Below are 17,347 nucleotides of genomic sequence, written 5' to 3'. Positions count from 1 at the left end.
TCATATTTGTAAGTTAGCTAATTTGAATTTGTTTTTATTGCAAATGCGCTTTGTGGTCGTCATTTATTCTATTTACATTTCAAACAGAATTTTATTGACGTTGTTTTTGTTTTTACATGGCTTTTAGCGGTGTTTCTGCTTTAACTTTTTACTTCTGCTTTATCTCAACGAGTGTCTCAGATAATTTGCCGGCTGTATTTCCACTCGCTCTCTCTTGTTGACTCTCCTAGATATGGTTACGTGTCGTGAGACACAACGAATAATCTGCAATCAGCTTGCAAATCTAATATATAAATTATTAAAATTAAGCGAAAATTTATTTGTTAAAATTAACAACATATAATAATGTTCAGTATTATAAATGTTTAATGATAAACTTATGCATTTTTACAAAGTTTATCAAAAGACGTGCCAAGTCGTGAATTGTTGAAGCGCATGTTGCGTCACGCACTCATCTTAAACAGCATTGTTGCCTGCGTCGACTGCGACGCTCTCACCGTTTTCACCAGCTGGCAGCTGCTCGCTTTCGTTATGACAGTAGACGCCAAGTCCGTACAGTTGAAATTGAGCAGCACACGAGAAAGGTTGGTTCAGTCCTAAGAACTTGTGAAATATAAAATAAAATATACTTAGTGGATTATAGTGAACGCAGAAGACAAGTATATATGTATATTTTTTTAAAATAGTGCAGTGAAACAACGATAATTAGGACAATCAAATGAAAAAACGACTACTTTCAGTTATCGTTCACACTTTTTGCCGTCTAGAGAGCACACTTCAGTTCGTCGCTGTGAAAAGTACGACGCTGCTGTACCAAGAGACCAAAGCGTTGCCATTTCGGGCTTTTTGCTCGCCGTGAGCGGCGCCAAGTCAAAATGGCTGCCTAGGCCATTCATTTAATTAATTTTGCATAATTGTTTTTGAGCCATGCGTTACATTCTTCTTGAGCAATATATTGTTTTAATAATCCCGCGCGCAGCTAACCAAAATGCGCGCTTTTTTGGCCTATTCACATATTTTACATTGTTTCCGTATTTGTATTTGTTTTTACTCGTCATTTAACCGAGTTTCTGCTTTGCCTCGCTCTTTGTGCTCTCTCTTTTCGACCTCTCTCTCTCTCTCTCGGTCAGACAAACAGCCCAGCCGGCAATTTATCTGCTGCCGACGTCGCTGCCGCGCTGCGCGCCCAACGCTGTCTGCTTTCAGTTTCCTTGCCTTTTTGCTTGCTTCACTCAGTACAGTTGAAGTCGGCGAAGAAACGTGGAAGGTTGGTAAACGCAAGCAGTAAAAAAAATATTTTAAAAGAATTTTGTGCAATCAAAGACTAAATCTAATTTTAAAGTGTGACAAACTTGTTTTTGATTCATTTTATTGAATATACCAAAAAAGAATAAAAGTATTTTATACAGTAAAAGCTGACGGGCAAAATTGGCGAAACAAAGAATGTGCAATTTATTAAATGTCGGACAAGTGTCATATTTAAAAAGTAGAAATGCTGCTTTAACAGCCATTTAATAAGCATATTTAGCACACTTTTCTGTGCATTTTTGCCTGCTGCTTGCTTTTTCCCATCAAAATTTGCTCTTTGTAGTACATTTCTCATACAAAACGTCGCTTGGCCTGTGCCAAAGAGCGCGTCGCACACACGACGCTGCTGTACTACACAGGCACAGGCCCAAGCAGCCAGTCCGAGGCGGCAGTACATACAGAAAAAAGTGTTGCCATTTCGGTCGTTTGCACTCGACGCTGAGGGAGTGCAGAACGAAAATGGCTGCTAATGTCGATAATGCTGTAATTTGGCATTTAAACGCTTATTTTTTTGTTCATTATTAATGCAAATAATTTTGATATGAATATGTGAATATTGTTAGCTGCGCGCACTCTGCTGTCGCTTGTACCAGAAAGACGCGCGCGCGCGCTTTTCTCAAACGTCAGCGTCGACGTTGCGCCAGCAGTGTGTGCGTGTGAGCAGTATTGCCATCTCTCTTGACGCGACGCTTTGCGCGCGGCCATTGCTGCATGTGTGTTGGTTGGTTATTCGATTTGTGGTGGTGGCTTCTCTGGTGTGAGCGCTAGTTTTTACGGTCGCTCGCTGAGTACATGGCGTGTATATTTTTTTTCTTCCTGCAATGAAGATACTAATGTATGCTTGTCTTTTTAATCATTTTTATTGCAGCTCGAAGCTTATAGCAAATTAATTTAGTAACTTACTACTTACACACAACAACACAAAAGAAAATGGCCGACAAACCAAAACGTCCGCTCTCCGCTTACATGCTGTGGCTGAACAGCGCTCGCGAGTCGATCAAACGCGAAAGTCCCGGCATCAAAGTTACCGAAGTGGCCAAGCGCGGTGGTGAATTATGGAGGGCAATGAAGGATAAGTCGGTAAGTAAAGCGCACGCCCAGCTTTAATTTAAATCGAAAACTAATTAAATCTGTTATTTTTTTTTCGCCATTTCTTGTTTGCAGGAGTGGGAGGCAAAGGCAGCTAAGGCTAAGGATGATTACGATCGCGCCGTCAAGGATTTTGAGGCCAACGGCGGCAGCAGTGCTCCTGCTAATGGCGGTGCCAAGAAACGTTCAAAACCTGCGAAAAAACCAGCGAAAAAAAGCAAAAAGGAAGATTCTGACGACGACGATGACGATGAAAGCGAGTAAGGGATCGCTTCACAGGGGTCATAATAGAAACCACAAGAACATCATCAGTGGACCTGTCAGTCAGCCAATCGCATTTCGTCTAAACTCCACCCACCACCACCACCACCCCCCTACACTCCACATGCACCCAAAACATAAAATAAAAAACAAAAAACCATAGCATAGAAATACAAAGACCCCCCCAATATTAAGAAACCGTTGAACAGGAAAGTTGCCGTCGAAAAAACGCGACTGTTGAAAAAAGTACCAACACGAACATATGCAAAATTGTATTTATACATAAGAATTTAAGTTTATAGTAGGCGTTTCTTTTAGTATACACATCTTTACGAGAGAGGACAAAACAGTTTTTAAGTCGAGCTCAAGGCGCGGAATTCTTCCTGTCGCCTACAAAGAAAACAATTTAAGAAGACGGCAAAAAACATTGATCAATTTGTATATCTTGCATAAAAATTTGTAAATTAAACGATAACGTAATTCCATTATAAATAAAAACAACAAAAAATCGAAAACTACAATTGTTCTGAGAATATCCTGTACGGTACCCAGCCCCGCCCCAAGAACCCAACTTGATGACATTGCTAGGGTCTGCCAGGAGAAACGGCTTTTCACCGTCTATTATATAGATCGATATATACCAATAGCTCTAATGCCTAATGTTAAAAGTTATCGAAAAAAAAAGAAACAAATGAAAAAGAGTGTACAAACAAAAAAATTGAAAGGGCCTTGAGAGAGCTTTTTCACGACGTTCGAAATGGAACGAAATTTCGCTCAGGTTTTTCGTAATTATTGAACTCTAGAGAAACATCTTTGTTAATCCCTAAAGATGTTGCAGAATAAATCAGAGATGTATTGCATTTAATTTGTAGTCTTAATTAATACCTATATAATTTAATTCCAATATGAGAAACTAATAAAAAGAAATAAAATACATTTTTTTAAATGCGTTAAAAAAAGTACTAAGTGATTTCTTTGGGTGCATTAAAGTATATTAGGGGGAATCCCCATATCTAAGCTGAAGGATTTAGCTGATTTCCCCATATAATAGGGCAAGGTTGATCAACCTTGAGGCTGCATATTAGAATAATTAAAAAAAACCACAGCTTAGAGTAAAAAAATAAGACAAGTTGAAACGTTTTTCTTATTTATTGTTTTAAATATCATCTTCCAATAATCGATAACTAAAACTAAATGATTTCATCTGCTGCTGGATTCGGTACATTTCAACATTACCATCAAAATTCATTAGTTTTAAGAGTTATGTAATGTATTTTTATCTATTGCATACAAATACCGTTAGTTTCACGTTGTTGGGATCAAATATTACTCCATGCGATTATGATTAACAATGTTTAGGCTAAAAACTACATTTAACAAAAGCACACGAGAATTCAGATCAACTTTGAAATGTGATTTTAAAAATTATGCGCTATTAGATTAAGTCACAAATATATATATATATATATAATATAGATAAATATATATATATATATAAAACAATATTTCAGTTCCGTGCTTTGGATTGGTTCGGAAGGGATACACACACCAACAAAAGTTCAAGGTCGCGACAGTTTGCGGCGTTTCGGGTGGTTTTTGGACAGTTCACAAAAACAAATACAGGGTTTACATATAGAAGAAGCATTTTGACTTAATTCGATTCTATATATTGACAAATATTAAAAGTGATGCTTTGTTTTTGGGTTCCACGACGGAAAAACAAATCGAGGTTGAGCCTATTTAATTACAGAACTTATAACGAATATGGCAAAAAAAAAAAACTAACGAAGTCTCTCTCTTGGAGCCATTTACAAAAAAAAAAAAGATGTAAGAAAACATTGAAAACTGCTCCGTTTTCCCGGCTAGCGTTGCGTGTGTGTATGCAGCAAGAAAACAAACGAAGAAAAGCACCATCAGGCTCCATCTCGCGGCCCCATCTCTAGCGATTCAGCCAAAAGATGGTCTTCAGCACAAAGTAGGCCAGTCCCAGGCAATAGACAATCTTCTCGCGCTGCATTCGCTGATCATTGTTGATCTCAATGTTGAGCACGCGCCGATTTAGCTTGGCCAGCTGCCGGCGCAGATACAGGATCTCCTCGTGCGGCGTCAACTCGCCCATGGGCGTGCCCTCACGCTGGGCCAGCATCGAGGCATCCAAATTGTTCTGCTGCTGCTGCTGCTGCATCAGCTGGGAGCGTTTGCTCGCGCTGCCCGTTGTGAGCTATGGACAAAAGACGGAGAAGTGCTCGTTAGGATTGGGTTAACTGGGTTTCAGCATGGTTGTCGGCCGATCTTAACTTACGGCAAAGTTTTGACAGACCATCGTTTAAATAAAATATATAAAAATATATGGTTGAATATAATTCTTTGCTATTTGTCTAAAATTTGACAAATCTATAAAAGATAATCACAATAGGTAAAATCTGCCTATTTTGACTGTGTAATCCTGATGCCATGATAAATCAAGGATTCATTTCCAAGAGCTTGCAATTGCAAATGCATTTGGGGAATATGGGGACAAAATAAAAGTACAAAACTTGCAGTTTTAAGTGGACAAGTTAAAAATTGATAAACTATTCCAGAATTTTGGAAGGCATCGTAGTATTCCTGGCATTTTAGACATTTACTCAAATTATTGAGCACAAACTTTTTTTCAAACAAGTTGGTAAACAAAATTTTAAAGTACAGAGAAAAGTTGGTCAGACATGTCACAGGCGCATTATTCCGATGAGGAGGACCTGCCCAAGCTGGAGTCCATAAGCAATGCCCTCAAGTGCGAGCAAACGGGTCACATTATGGAGGCGATACTGCTCTACGAGGAAAGCATCTTCAAGCTGAATCAGCTGTCCAACTCGGACCCCAAGAAGCAGCATTTGTGCGTCAAATATCTGAAGCTTTACGAGGCGCGTGCCAAGCAGTTGCGTGACCAGGTCAAGGGTCATCTGCATGCCAGCAAAATGCTGGATCACATCGTCATTGAGCGGGACGCACGTGGACGGAGCTATCAGCGTCTGCTCGGTGCTTATCTGAATGACAGTGTCAAGGAGGCGCACCTGAACGAGCCACATCTCAGCGAGCAGCATCAGTTCAAGAACCTGCTCAACTTCTTCGAGGTGCTGGTCAAGAATTGTCGCTACCTGAAGTACATACGACTGACGACGCGGCCGGATCCGGCGTTGCCCAAGAATCAGCTGCACATACTCCAGCAGATTCGCGCCGATCTGGCAACGGGCAACATTCACATGAACTTCCAGCTGGACGAAACGCTGCACGATCGCAAGATCGTGCTCAGTTCGGGCGTTGTCATCAAGATTGGACGCGGCTTGCACTACTTTGAGCCCACCGAGCACATGTACACGCTGGGCTTGTGCGACTATGACTTTCGCAAGTGCCTGGCCACCGAGGTCGACGTCTGGAAGTGTCGCGCCTTTTCCAAGCCACTCAAGGAACCATCAGAGCGACCCGCCTACAAACAGCCGCCCAAGGATCCTGAGAATCATGCTCAGGCCAACGTCTACTCAAGTGAATAGTGTGCGCCATTGGCAGTTTCGGGATACAGACAGAGATATAACATTTTTGGTCAGATATTTATAAAACGAATTGTGGTAATAGGCATAAAATATACATCAAAATGTAACTGGAGGGATTCCGTCAAGATATGTACGATTTTTGCAGGGCATTTAAGAGATGATTCATAATAAACAATTGCAAACAAGAAGCTAAGGTGATATTTGCATTATAGGAACATAATAAAGCACGTAAATTAAGCTTAGTTAAAGAGTCTTCCTATTTTGAGACTAAAAAGGAATACTCCTTTAAAGAATTGAGATTTCTTCAGCTCTTGGTTCGGGCTGAGGAGAAAGATTTGCTCTGAGCTGAACTTCAAGCCGCAAATGCCAGACGATTTACTTGTCGTCAGCAGTTCATTAATCTTTAAACAATAAAAAAATGTGGTTGGGAATGTGAGTGTGTGTGTGAGTGTGTGTAGAAAAGCTGTTGCCATTGGAGGCACTCAGATTTCGTCATGGAACACATGCGCTGATAATGGAAGTGGACTCTGAAAGATTACGCTGATCGAAATTCTATCGAGTGCGGCGTCACGAACTGAAATGTGACGTAACTTGGGATTAGGAATTCCAGAGTCGAAATCTGCCCTTTTACTTTGCGCAATCCGAATATATTAACCATTTAATAAGAATGCAAAATCGATGGAAACATTGCGAGTGCTCACCTGCGAGTCCGATTCCACGGAGTTGGCATCGTTACTGTTATGAAAACCCATGCGGACGTTGCCATTGGAGCGCACATATTGCGTGGCACGGGCATCATCATCGTCCTCGTCCATGTCGCCATCCAGATCGTGACCATAGAGATTGCCATTGGGTTTGAGTGGTGAATTTTCCTCGGAGGCCGATGGGAAATGATGATCCGTGAGTGTGATGACGCGCGGTGGCGTTTGGACGCGCAGAAAGCCCATTGACGGATTCTTGGGTAATATTGAGTTCTCCAGTTGGATTTCACGCGGCGCCGAGCGCGTCTCCAGATGCTGATTGTGCCCCAGCACCACAATCCGGTCGGGCACATTCATATCGATCTTGTCGTGATAGTTCCACGAGCTGATCATCCCGTTCTGGTTCGACAGCAACAGATCCTCGTCCGAGAACTCTCCCGTGGCCTTGATGCGCTTCGGCACGCGCATCTTGTCGTTGATCTCGTGCGCGAACTTGGCATCGTTATACAAATCGTCATCCAGCCCGTTGAACATTGGTGCGGGTGATTGCGGTGTGACCATAGCGCTTTGGCTTGAACTCCTACGTTATTTCCGGTGTCCACTTCGACACGGTGGCTGGGGCTGCAGGGGGTGTGGCTGCGGCTGCGGTGCTGAGTTGGGACACGGCCAGATATTATGGGAGGCGTTAGGAGAGAGAGACGTTTTCATAACAGTTATAAATCACTGGTAATTTAAGTGGAGGTTGCACAACATATTTGCTGTTTGTTGCGTCGAGGAACTTTTTGTTATTTTCGTGCTACTTACATTTTTAGAACTGACAGAAAAACTTCCGTATATTCCGTGTTAATTTTAAGTTTTTTCTTTATGCTCGCTGCCTGCCTTTTGTTGTAGAATTATGTGTGTGCAAAAAGGCAGCAAAAGAATGTGCTAAAATTGACCATAAACGCGCCTGAGCTGCATAGAGTACAGGGCTGTGCTGCAGTGCAATAAATAATAGAACTAGTTAAATCATTACTATTAGAACATTTAAAGAGAAATTAAACATAATAATGAGATTGCTTTTTATAATGTCAATAACTTATATTAATTCCTATTTTTATTTGCTGCAGTTCTAAGTTATGTATGTTGGCAACTCTACAACGCGCAGTCATTCACCACGAAACGGTAACATTAACGCACGCATACAAGTACATTTGCTAACGCGTTGCCGCGCTCATTTGCAACAATATTTCTGAGGCATTCGGACAAATCGACGAGCGTCCTTCTTGAAAAGGCTGATATAAGCAATATTAATGTGACTTATTAAAAAAAAAAAGACGTACATAAATATTTATTTAATAACTAAAAACGAATATTCTTTTCACGCACATTGGCTGCGGTTTAATTGTAAGTGCATTACAGCCAGACAACAGTATTCGCTGCAGTCGCTGTCGGCTGCGCTGTCGACGTCGCCGGGTACAGTACGCGCCGTTTTTTGTGTGCCAGCTGAAAAGTGTTGTTGTTGTTGCCGTAGAAGCAGCTAGTTTCTGGCGGGGCAGGGCGGGAAAGTGTAAATACAAATAGCTTGCAGCACTAGCATGTGTGTGTGTGTGTGTGCGCGGCGTAGACTATAAATAAAATATAGCGCGCTTATAATAATATTGTATATTGTATATTATATAAATACATTTTGTGTATGTACTTACAGCACACACAGTAGGGGCCATTCACATAGAGCAACTACTGCAATGGATCGACGCTTGAGACGTCCGCGCCGCACAGAGGAATTTGCACCAGTTGCCGCCCCTGCAGCAGCTCCCGGCACACAGACTAGACGAGCCGGCTCCACCACAGCCCCCACAGTGGGCATTGCAACGCGCACACGTGCCTCACCCTCACGCAACAAGGTGTTGCCAGACCCACCCTCAGCGGATCTAGGGCCGCGCACACGCCGCTCCAGCAGACCGCGTTCCGCTGCCGGGCAGCCCACTGCAGCAGCAGCCTCCATCAAGGCCACGATAAAGGCCCCGACGCCCATCAAGGAAGTCAATGAGGTTGGTGCAGATTCTTTTCTCTCTCTATAACACATCAACTGTTTTTATTGTGTGTTTATGTGTGTGCGTGCGTGCTAACCGGTTTTCTGGTCGAGGCTATTAGCTTTGTTATCTCTTTTGGTTAATCATTACTGTCTACACTGTATTAAGAACTTATCAAGCGGGAGCTCTCTTAATATATGTATGTTCGTCTAGTTTTTTTTTATATCAGCGAAAAGTATAAACATTAGGGAGGTGAATTGAGTTCATTGTAGAAATACGCTAACTGTCACGCGAGCAGATACACTGCTATTTTTTGTATTTGCCCAGAAGAATGTGGTCTAGATATGTAATCGCAATATGTTTGCGATAGTATCTACGTACGTCTTTTCGAAGAACAACAAAGGGAGTTTTTATTCTCCTGTAAAGGGTATTGTAGTTTTGTCATTGAATATGTAACGCCCAGTAGATAACATTTCCGTCTCTTGATCAGTATCAACAGCCAAGTCGATAAATTCATTTCCGTTTGCCTGTCTGGCTTCCGTCTCCCTCGTCTTTAGTCTTAGTTTTAAAGCTATCCTCATATGACTGCCTAAATCTGTATTTCTTTGACTTTGACTATATGGTCCTTATATTCAAGACAAATCTGGTTTATTTCGGCCCACCATATCATCAAGTTCTTGTATAAAAGTAGTTTTTGTTTATCTGCTTGCCCCAACTGGGAACTTTCTAGTTACACTATGCTCCTTACAGCTTATTAAGATCGCCCTGCTTCATTATATAGCTACCATAGAAACGATTGGTCGAAAATAAAGTTCTCTTATAAACAAATTTTGCTGTCTTTCGTGATAACTTGAGCAATCCCGGCATTTATATGCTCCATATATATAGCCATATATTATAAACATGTGACTACCATGTCATATAGATCTATAGAACTATATTAAAAAATGATCTGTAAAAGATCTCTTCAGCAAACTGATCAATTACGAGCCTTTCTATTCTCACATATCTGTAGGGCGTAGAAGCGCATTTTATCTTCGGCGTGCTGAAGATATTCGTTTCTTATTCCATGGAAAACTGTTACAAATGGTTCTATGCAAGTGTATGTTATAGAAAGAAACACCGACCCATAGAATGTATGTATTCTTCATCATGTTGATAAGCTGAGTCTATTTAACCAAGTCTTCTGTATAAATGTCCGATCTCAAAAAGTTTCGTATAAATAGATGTGTGTATCATATGCAGGTCGAGTTTTTTCTTCCTTTTACACCTTTGTAGGGGGAATTATAATTTTGTCATGAAATATGTAACGCATAGAAGGAGACATCTCCAACCCCATAAAGTATATATTTTCTAGATTAGCATGAACAGCTGATATAGAAATGAAAAAAACCACCAAATTTTGTATGTAGGTTCTCCTATAACATACACATATATCAAATATTTCCCTTTTATGATTAGTTTCCCCTTTCCATCCAATATTGAAAATAAATATGGCTTTTTGGTGTACGATTTCGCTCAAGATGCTTGCTGGGTCCGGGTCTCGGGATGAGCTGAAAGTACAATTCTGATCCTCTTTAAACTAGTTGTATTTAAATTTGAGCATATAAGTTATTAATATGATTAAATATCATTCAGGTATCATCTCCAGTGCGCAACTCGAGCAGCTTTCCGATTACATTGACCACAAACACATCGTCGCGTGCGCCCAACCAGGCGATGCTCACCTCCTCGGTGAACAGCGGGGACAGCCATCGAACCTACAGCAGTAGCACGACGACTACACAGCGCATTGAGATCCGCGCCGAGGGCGGCACCGGGGCGGATGTGGACACGGATTCCATACGCAAACGTATCACAGATCGCCTGCGGCGTTCTCTATCGAAAACCATCTCGAATGTGGCGGGCACGCCGACGGTCAATAGGGAGGATGCGGGCAGTCGCTACAGTCGCTCCGTTTCACGTTCTGTTTATGACGACGAGAAGAGCTCGAAGCGCAGCTACTCCACCGGCGAGGAGGATATAGATGAGGAGGACGAGCAACTGGAGGGTGATGAGCAATTCCGCAGTTTCAATGTCACGCGACATTCGACGACGCCCCTGCTGGAGGCTAATGTCTGTCGGAAACTGCAGGTGCCCCGCGAATTTGGTGGCTGGCCGGGCGCACTGCTGCTGCTAGTGCTGATGCCCGGTCTGGTTTACTATCTCACCTGGAGCTGCACGGCCCGCAATGCCTGTCAGTTCAAGCGTGCCAATCTCACGGTTCTGCTCGACTGGCACTATCTGACACGTCAAGTGTTCCAGACGCATGTCGTTGGCGTCTTCACGGCCTATCAGTTTGTGGTCTTTCTGCTGGTGGCCCTGCTGCCAGGTCGACGGGTCCATCTGACACGCGAAACATACAAATTCAATGGATTGGGCGTGTGCTTCACCCTGTTGATCGCCGGCGGCATCGTCGAGTACCTAAAGTATCCGATTGTGAGCTTTGTGCTGCGCCACTATTTGCGCTTCTGCATCTATGGACTGGTCAGCGCATTTGTGTCCGCCAGCTGGAGCTATTGGCGAGTGGACACCACCAAATACAATGTGCTGCGCCAGACGCTGGCCAATGACTATGGGCGCAGCGGCAACTTTCTGGTGGACTTTGCTCTGGGGCGTCAGCTGAATCCCAAATGGCTGGGACGCGTCGACTGGAAGCAGTACTACTATCGCCTCTCGCTGGTCAGCACCTTGCTGTATGCCGTCTGCTACATCTACCAGACGCTGCAGTGGCCCCATTGGCCACAAGCCCAGGAGGGCTACGTCTACTTGTTGCGCTATTACTGGAACAATCTCAACTATGATGCCGGCGCTTTGCTGGCGGCCAGTTCGCTGCTTATCTACGTGCTGGATGCGCTGCTGTTTGAGCATCACTTGAGCTGCTCCTTTGAGCTGCAGCACGAGGGCTACGGCTGTCTGCTGCTGCTACGCTATGCGGCCACGCCCTATTTGCTTAGCTCGGTCAGCAAATACTTCTACGAGCAGCGTGTGCCCATTGGCAGCTGCCTGATGCCAGCTGGGGCGCTGTTGCTGCTGCTTGTGGGTCTCTGCATCAAGCGCTACAGCTGCGCCTACAAGTACAAGTATCGTCTGAACTCACAGAACCCCATCTTCGCCAACATCGACACCATACACACCTACCAGGGCAGCCGGCTGCTGTTGAGCGGCCTGTGGGGACATTTGCGCCAGCCCAACTATTTGGGCGACATACTCGCCCTCTGTGCGCTGGGCGCGCCCATGATCCTGCGCCCCGCCTGGCCGCCAGTGCTGTCGCTGCTGTTGTTGGTTCTTGTTCTCTTGCATCGCGCCACCCGCGCCAATGCACGCAATCAGGGCCGCTATCACTCATCCTGGCACCGCTACTGCACCCAGGTGCGCTACTATGTACTCCCCAAGATTTACTAATCTCGCGTCGCTCAATCAATTTTCATTTTTATTTGGCTCTGTCCACCGTTTTATTTTATTAGCTTTTAGTTACATTCGAATTTTCTTTTGTTTGTATATATATTCAGTACATCGATATCATGTATTCCATTCACATTTGCTGCGTGTCGCAGTCCCCTTTTTCCCTTTTTCCCTTTCAATGATTTTAGTACAAACTTATAATTTACTTCGAGACAAAAACAAAATCTAAAAAGAATTATATATATATTGCTAAGGCCTAATAATAAATCGCTATAGCCATAATAATTATATACAACTTATATAATTAGACATTTTCTAAGACTTAGACTATAATATTTAACTCCTTTTTATGATACTTGTAGCTTATGCAAATTTTAAATCATGTACCATGTAAATATCGCAATTACTTTATTATAATAAACAACATAATTTCGTTTCTAGAGACAACGAAACGAAACAAATATGGTTTTGATTTGGTATTTCTATGTTTTATTATATTACTAGCGGGTATACCCCGGCCTTGCCCGGGGTACGTATAAAATAAATAAACAAAGAGCCAAACCTCGTGGAAACGGGGGTTGGAAATTTTTACCTATGCCTATGTATTTGAGGCAACCATTTTCACTTGAATTTTGACCAAAAATAATGTTGCCAGATTTAGATGCCAAATTAATTTAAGGGTCAAACCATGAACAAAAAGCCAAACCTCATGAAAATCGGTAAGGATTGGGGATACGATTTTCACTTGAATTTGACTAAGAATAATGCTGTCTGATTTAGATGTCAAACCATGAACGAAAAGCCAAGCCTTTTGAAAATCGAATGAAATCGGAAAATATTAGCTGGTATTACAAAAATTACAGTTTTTCTATAAGCAAATCCAGTTTTATCAAAAATTTGAAATATTAACGGTCAAACTGCTTTCACAAACAATGCACTGCTTGTGCACTGTTTGCAACACACATTCAGTAAACGCTGTCAAAAGTTACTTCTTCTTGTTGGCAGGTGGCGCTTCAAGAGCATCCGTTGCATTTAAATTTACTTCGTGTCCCTTTCTTAAGGTATTAATTAAATAATAAGTTACCTTCTGTTTTCACTTTTAAATGTTTATTTGTCAATACTCACATAAGGTAGGCGATTTCTTAACCTAGCACCATGCCTTCCACATCTAAGTATTTCAATTTGGGTTCAATATAATAATTTATATGCATATATATTTATATATATATAAAATTAGTCAATTTAAAAATATAGAGGTGGACGAAATCAGCAACTAAACTTTTTTTTGATTATTTTAAACAATCAAATAAAAAAATTTGTAACTAAACCTTTATTAAACTGTTTTGCCTAAGTCATAGGCTTGACTGTTCAACTAATTCAACTAGTTCGGCTTGAGGCTCATGGTTAATAAAAACTTGGAATTCTTGGCTAACCATGGCTCTAATGACATTTTTTGGTGAGCCATAATAATGCCATTAGTTAATTTAGAATAGGTTACATATAATTTCTTCACACCTTCTGCTACTGAGCTTCTATAAGATAGAAAGCGTATGACCTATGGATAACTTTACATAATATACATTTAATTCAATTTTCATAAAATTATCTGCGAGTTGACCTTGTATATATTAGTAAATATAAGCTTGATATATAGTATTATATATTTTTTTGATATTTATTAATATATATTTGTGATCTCGGTAGCTGTAGGCACTTGAGCTTTGGGTTATTCTCAGAAAAAGTTTGTATTTTTCGATAGCACTTGACATTTTTTCTTTTCAATATTTATCGATTTGAAAACAGGGTTGTCTTAGGTCCATCTCTGATATGACTTATGATTGAGTCACCATGTACTCATAAAGTATATTTCACTTTTTGGATTAGATCAAATTTTATTTAATTTCTTGCATGGCATTCAGTAAGCTAAAAGGACAAGCTCTTCCGTTAGAACTATTTAGAGTGTTCTCATTGTTAAGAAAGCGGACTTAAAATTAAGGAAGAAGCACAAATCATATGCCAAATGCAATCATTGGATCTGGGCAAAGGTCTCCAATTGGAGCACGCTCATTAAAGGCGGAACGGAACTGCCTGAAAGTCCGCTGGGAAGTTCCTCGGAGGGAACAATTTGCAAATGTTGACGCCGTTATTGTATAATTTTCGTTAGGTGGGCGTGGCATTGGGTGGGCGGGGGCCGAGGGAAGTACAGTTTCATTATCAACGCCGACGGTCATTTGTAAAGCAAACCGCAAAACGGCGGCGCTGGCTGCGGTTTTTCCTTTTTTTTTTTTATATTTTTGACAGTTTCCGCGTCATTTTTCTATTGCATGCGAGCGGCGGAGTGGGAGAGAGAGCGGGAGAGGGGAAGGGCTTGGTTGACTGGGTCCAGCCAGGCAGGCAGGCAGGCATCGTCATTATTTTGGCATTATGTGCGGCGGCAGAGTGGAAGTTCGAGAATGTTGGGGCGACTCTCGCAAACATTCGTAAATGTCATTAACAGTTGTAACGGCTTTGGGGCACGCCTACTCCATGGCGGGGCTGTCGGCAAGGTTAGCTGGCCCAGGGGAGGGGAGGGGAGGTGAGGGGGGTTGCGGGGTTACTTTTTACACAAAATTACTTCTTTTGTGGGGCGCTGACATTCATCATCATCAACATTTTGTGTGTTTACTGCGCTCGGTTGCCGTGTAAACGCCATGAAATATGCTACATAATATTTTATTTTTTGATTCAATTTCAGTCGCACAACTCGGGCCAAGCTCCAGCAAGTGGCGTCTCTTAAAGCTGCAAGCACAAACATTGTTTTAATTACGCACAACAAGCGGCCAGAAGAAATAGACAAGTTTCTACACTTGACAAAAAGGTGTGGTACGTTTCTAGCAAAAGTTGGGCTTTTTAAAATGGTTTGCTTAGTGGTTTGATAGTTTTCTGAATCTATAAAACAAACATAAGCAGGGTTCGATTATGGGTTACGGTTCGATTGTTTTTAGGGCGAGTACCTTGGAGCTCAAGAAGGGTCCAGATAAATGCCAGATAAATGTAAAGGAAAGCTTTTTCAAAAAATGCAAGTTCCAATCGCCTTGAAATCGAGTTCCACAATAATATTTGTTATAGTTTTAGTACAGAATTATGCAGTATAAACCGATTTAAATTATTGTATATTGAAATTCTATTAAATTAAATAAAATTTTTAAAAATCAATATTTGCTTTCATAGAGCTTTTTGTCAATCTTCTATTCTCTCCGACCAAAAACACACAAAAATAAGTTTTCTGTCTAAGCTTGAAGTATCTATTTGTCTGAACAATTCCAATATTGACACAATTCGCATATACATATTTCGATACAAACATCGCTTATTTCCATATTGATTCATGCATCGATTAAGTTTAATACTTAAGTATTTGGGGTTTTTATTTGGAGTTCGTTTCGGTTCTTGACTAAGTTTTAGTTCCGGACTTAAAGAGCCAAATTAATTAATATTTGGAACTGTCAGTTGCTCAATTAAAAAAACTTGAACTTCTTTAATTACTGTTCAAGATATTGTTGTTCTCTATCAGCCTAAAAACTATTGTATTGATTGGGGAAGAGACTCTACAAGTAATTCAAATTTAAGCTGTCGTCATCGAAATCGATTTTCTCGATACACACATTTCGATAACACTTCTGTAAGATATTTAGGAAATATTTTGGGAAATGTGCAAAAAATATAAAAATAAAGTACGTACTACTGTAGTAATAATTGTATATTCACGCCTTTTCTCTCAGTGTATGTGACCGGGCTCCGTTTGCTTTGGCGTCCAATTGGAAGTGCACAAAATGTTGCCGGTCCTTTTGTGTGTGTTTGTTTCTTGACCACAAAATTACAGTTAACAAATTTGCAGCAACATTTAGAAAACTTCCACTCCGAACAGTGCCAACTCAGATTCAATCCTTGAACCCACCCACCCACCACTCGGCTGGTCTGCTCTTGAAGAGCTGTGGTGGACTCTTAATTGCAAACGCTTCTTAAATTTTTAAATGGGCTGCACAAGCTTTAAGGTTGATTAGATTAGACTGCTTTGCAGGAAATTTAATAGTATTACGGATACAAGGAGTAAAATAGATTAATCAAATAAACTAAATATTAAGATTAAGTCTTTCAAGCATATTGTGTATTATATTGTTCACATATTGAAATTAAGAAAAGCTCGGTCGATCTGGGGGATACTTTTTAGCCAAAATCCCCAAAGAAACAACCTGAATTATAAATATATGTATTTGTTAAAAAAAAAGACCTTTGTCTTGTGTGTGTCGAAATTTTGGATGTACGTCCGAAAATAAATATTTAAGGTCAGGTTCAGAATATTTCTGGAATAATAATTAAATAATTGAAATATGTTTAAGAAATCAAATAATATCTGAAAAATACAAAATTTAATAAAAAATCAATTAGAGCAATAAAATGAAGATATTTAATGAAAAATATAATACATTTAATTGAAAGAAAGTAATACAGATTGACAAAAAAATCAAGTTTTTAATATTTCTCTTTCACGTTTAAAGCAAGAATTTAGGATATTAAAATTTTTTTAAAATTTTTTTCATGCCATTTTTGACAGATTTACTTTTAACAGCCTAATTCCAGTATGTTCAACATTTCACATACTTCACATTCTGCGATTCCCTAAGCAATTGTGCGCCGTTGGTGAAGTGTGAATGGAAAAATAAAAAAAGACAGATGATCGGCTTATTTTGGTTCATATTTTCTTAATAAATATGGATATAATTAATTCCGTTGAATTAGAAGCCTGTGTTGATCAAAATAGGCATAAAGTGCTTCAAATACTAGAGTAGTAAGAAGGCTTTGACGATTTTAAATTTTAAAAAATTAACTTTAATAAATGGAATGTTTGAATTGCCAATTAGTATCCGTCTGAAGTTGGCGTAAGTTCAAAATTTGAGTGCCACTTGCATTTGAAATGTTAATTTGATCCGAGCAACTAGTTAGAGAATTCCTGTGTTCC

General features: G+C 40.7%; 4 protein-coding genes and 1 long non-coding RNA gene across 8 annotated transcripts; 4 read left to right on the top strand and 1 right to left on the bottom strand.

Annotated features, from left to right (window-relative positions):
* Positions 1-470: 470 nt before the first annotated feature.
* HmgD (High mobility group protein D) lies at positions 471-3,173 on the top strand. Of its 2 annotated transcripts, none has more exons than XM_064695993.1 (3): positions 471-584; positions 2,177-2,388; positions 2,473-3,173. In XM_064695993.1, the coding sequence occupies exons 2-3, from the start codon at positions 2,239-2,241 to the stop codon at positions 2,659-2,661; spliced, it is 339 nt and encodes a 112-aa protein (XP_064552063.1). In that variant the 5' UTR covers positions 471-584; positions 2,177-2,238; the 3' UTR covers positions 2,662-3,173. The 2 variants fall into 2 exon arrangements, with proteins under 2 accessions (XP_064552063.1, XP_064552062.1); XM_064695992.1 differs by lacking the exon at positions 471-584 and adding an exon at positions 1,139-1,267.
* A 619-nt stretch (positions 3,174-3,792) lies between these two features.
* Tango11 (transport and golgi organization 11) lies at positions 3,793-7,846 on the bottom strand. 3 transcript variants are annotated; one of them, XM_064695988.1, is made up of 3 exons: positions 7,694-7,846; positions 6,890-7,539; positions 3,793-4,879 (listed from the first exon to the last, which is right to left on the bottom strand). In XM_064695988.1, the coding sequence occupies exons 2-3, from the start codon at positions 7,448-7,450 to the stop codon at positions 4,598-4,600; spliced, it is 843 nt and encodes a 280-aa protein (XP_064552058.1). In that variant the 5' UTR covers positions 7,451-7,539; positions 7,694-7,846; the 3' UTR covers positions 3,793-4,597. The 3 variants fall into 3 exon arrangements, with proteins under 3 accessions (XP_064552058.1, XP_064552057.1, XP_064552059.1); XM_064695987.1 differs by lacking the exon at positions 7,694-7,846 and having other exon boundaries at positions 6,890-7,687; XM_064695989.1 differs by lacking the exons at positions 6,890-7,539; positions 7,694-7,846 and adding an exon at positions 4,961-5,078.
* Positions 5,276-6,376, top strand: LOC135437900 (MIT domain-containing protein 1). Its single transcript, XM_064695991.1, has one exon. The coding sequence runs from the start codon at positions 5,364-5,366 to the stop codon at positions 6,186-6,188; it is 825 nt and encodes a 274-aa protein (XP_064552061.1). The 5' UTR covers positions 5,276-5,363; the 3' UTR covers positions 6,189-6,376.
* Positions 7,847-8,117: 271 nt separating the features above from the next.
* On the top strand, positions 8,118-12,510 carry LBR (lamin B receptor). The gene is made up of 3 exons (XM_064695984.1): positions 8,118-8,275; positions 8,577-8,922; positions 10,543-12,510. Exons 2-3 carry the CDS (start codon positions 8,617-8,619, stop codon positions 12,346-12,348), a joined length of 2,112 nt encoding a protein of 703 aa, XP_064552054.1. The 5' UTR covers positions 8,118-8,275; positions 8,577-8,616; the 3' UTR covers positions 12,349-12,510.
* Positions 12,511-13,171: 661 nt separating this feature from the next.
* On the top strand, positions 13,172-15,543 carry LOC135437811 (uncharacterized). The gene is made up of 2 exons (XR_010437755.1): positions 13,172-13,409; positions 15,083-15,543. It is a non-coding gene; the product is annotated as an uncharacterized LOC135437811 (long non-coding RNA).
* Positions 15,544-17,347: the final 1,804 nt, after the last annotated feature.

Source organism: Drosophila montana, unplaced genomic scaffold (assembly GCF_035044405.1).
Source record: "Drosophila montana isolate Dmon_TW-CO22-7 unplaced genomic scaffold, ASM3504440v1 contig_3833_1, whole genome shotgun sequence".
Lineage (NCBI taxonomy): Eukaryota > Metazoa > Arthropoda > Insecta > Diptera > Drosophilidae > Drosophila > Drosophila montana.
The sequence above is the reverse complement of the archived record's forward strand: the minus strand, read 5'-3'. Positions and strand labels throughout refer to the sequence as shown.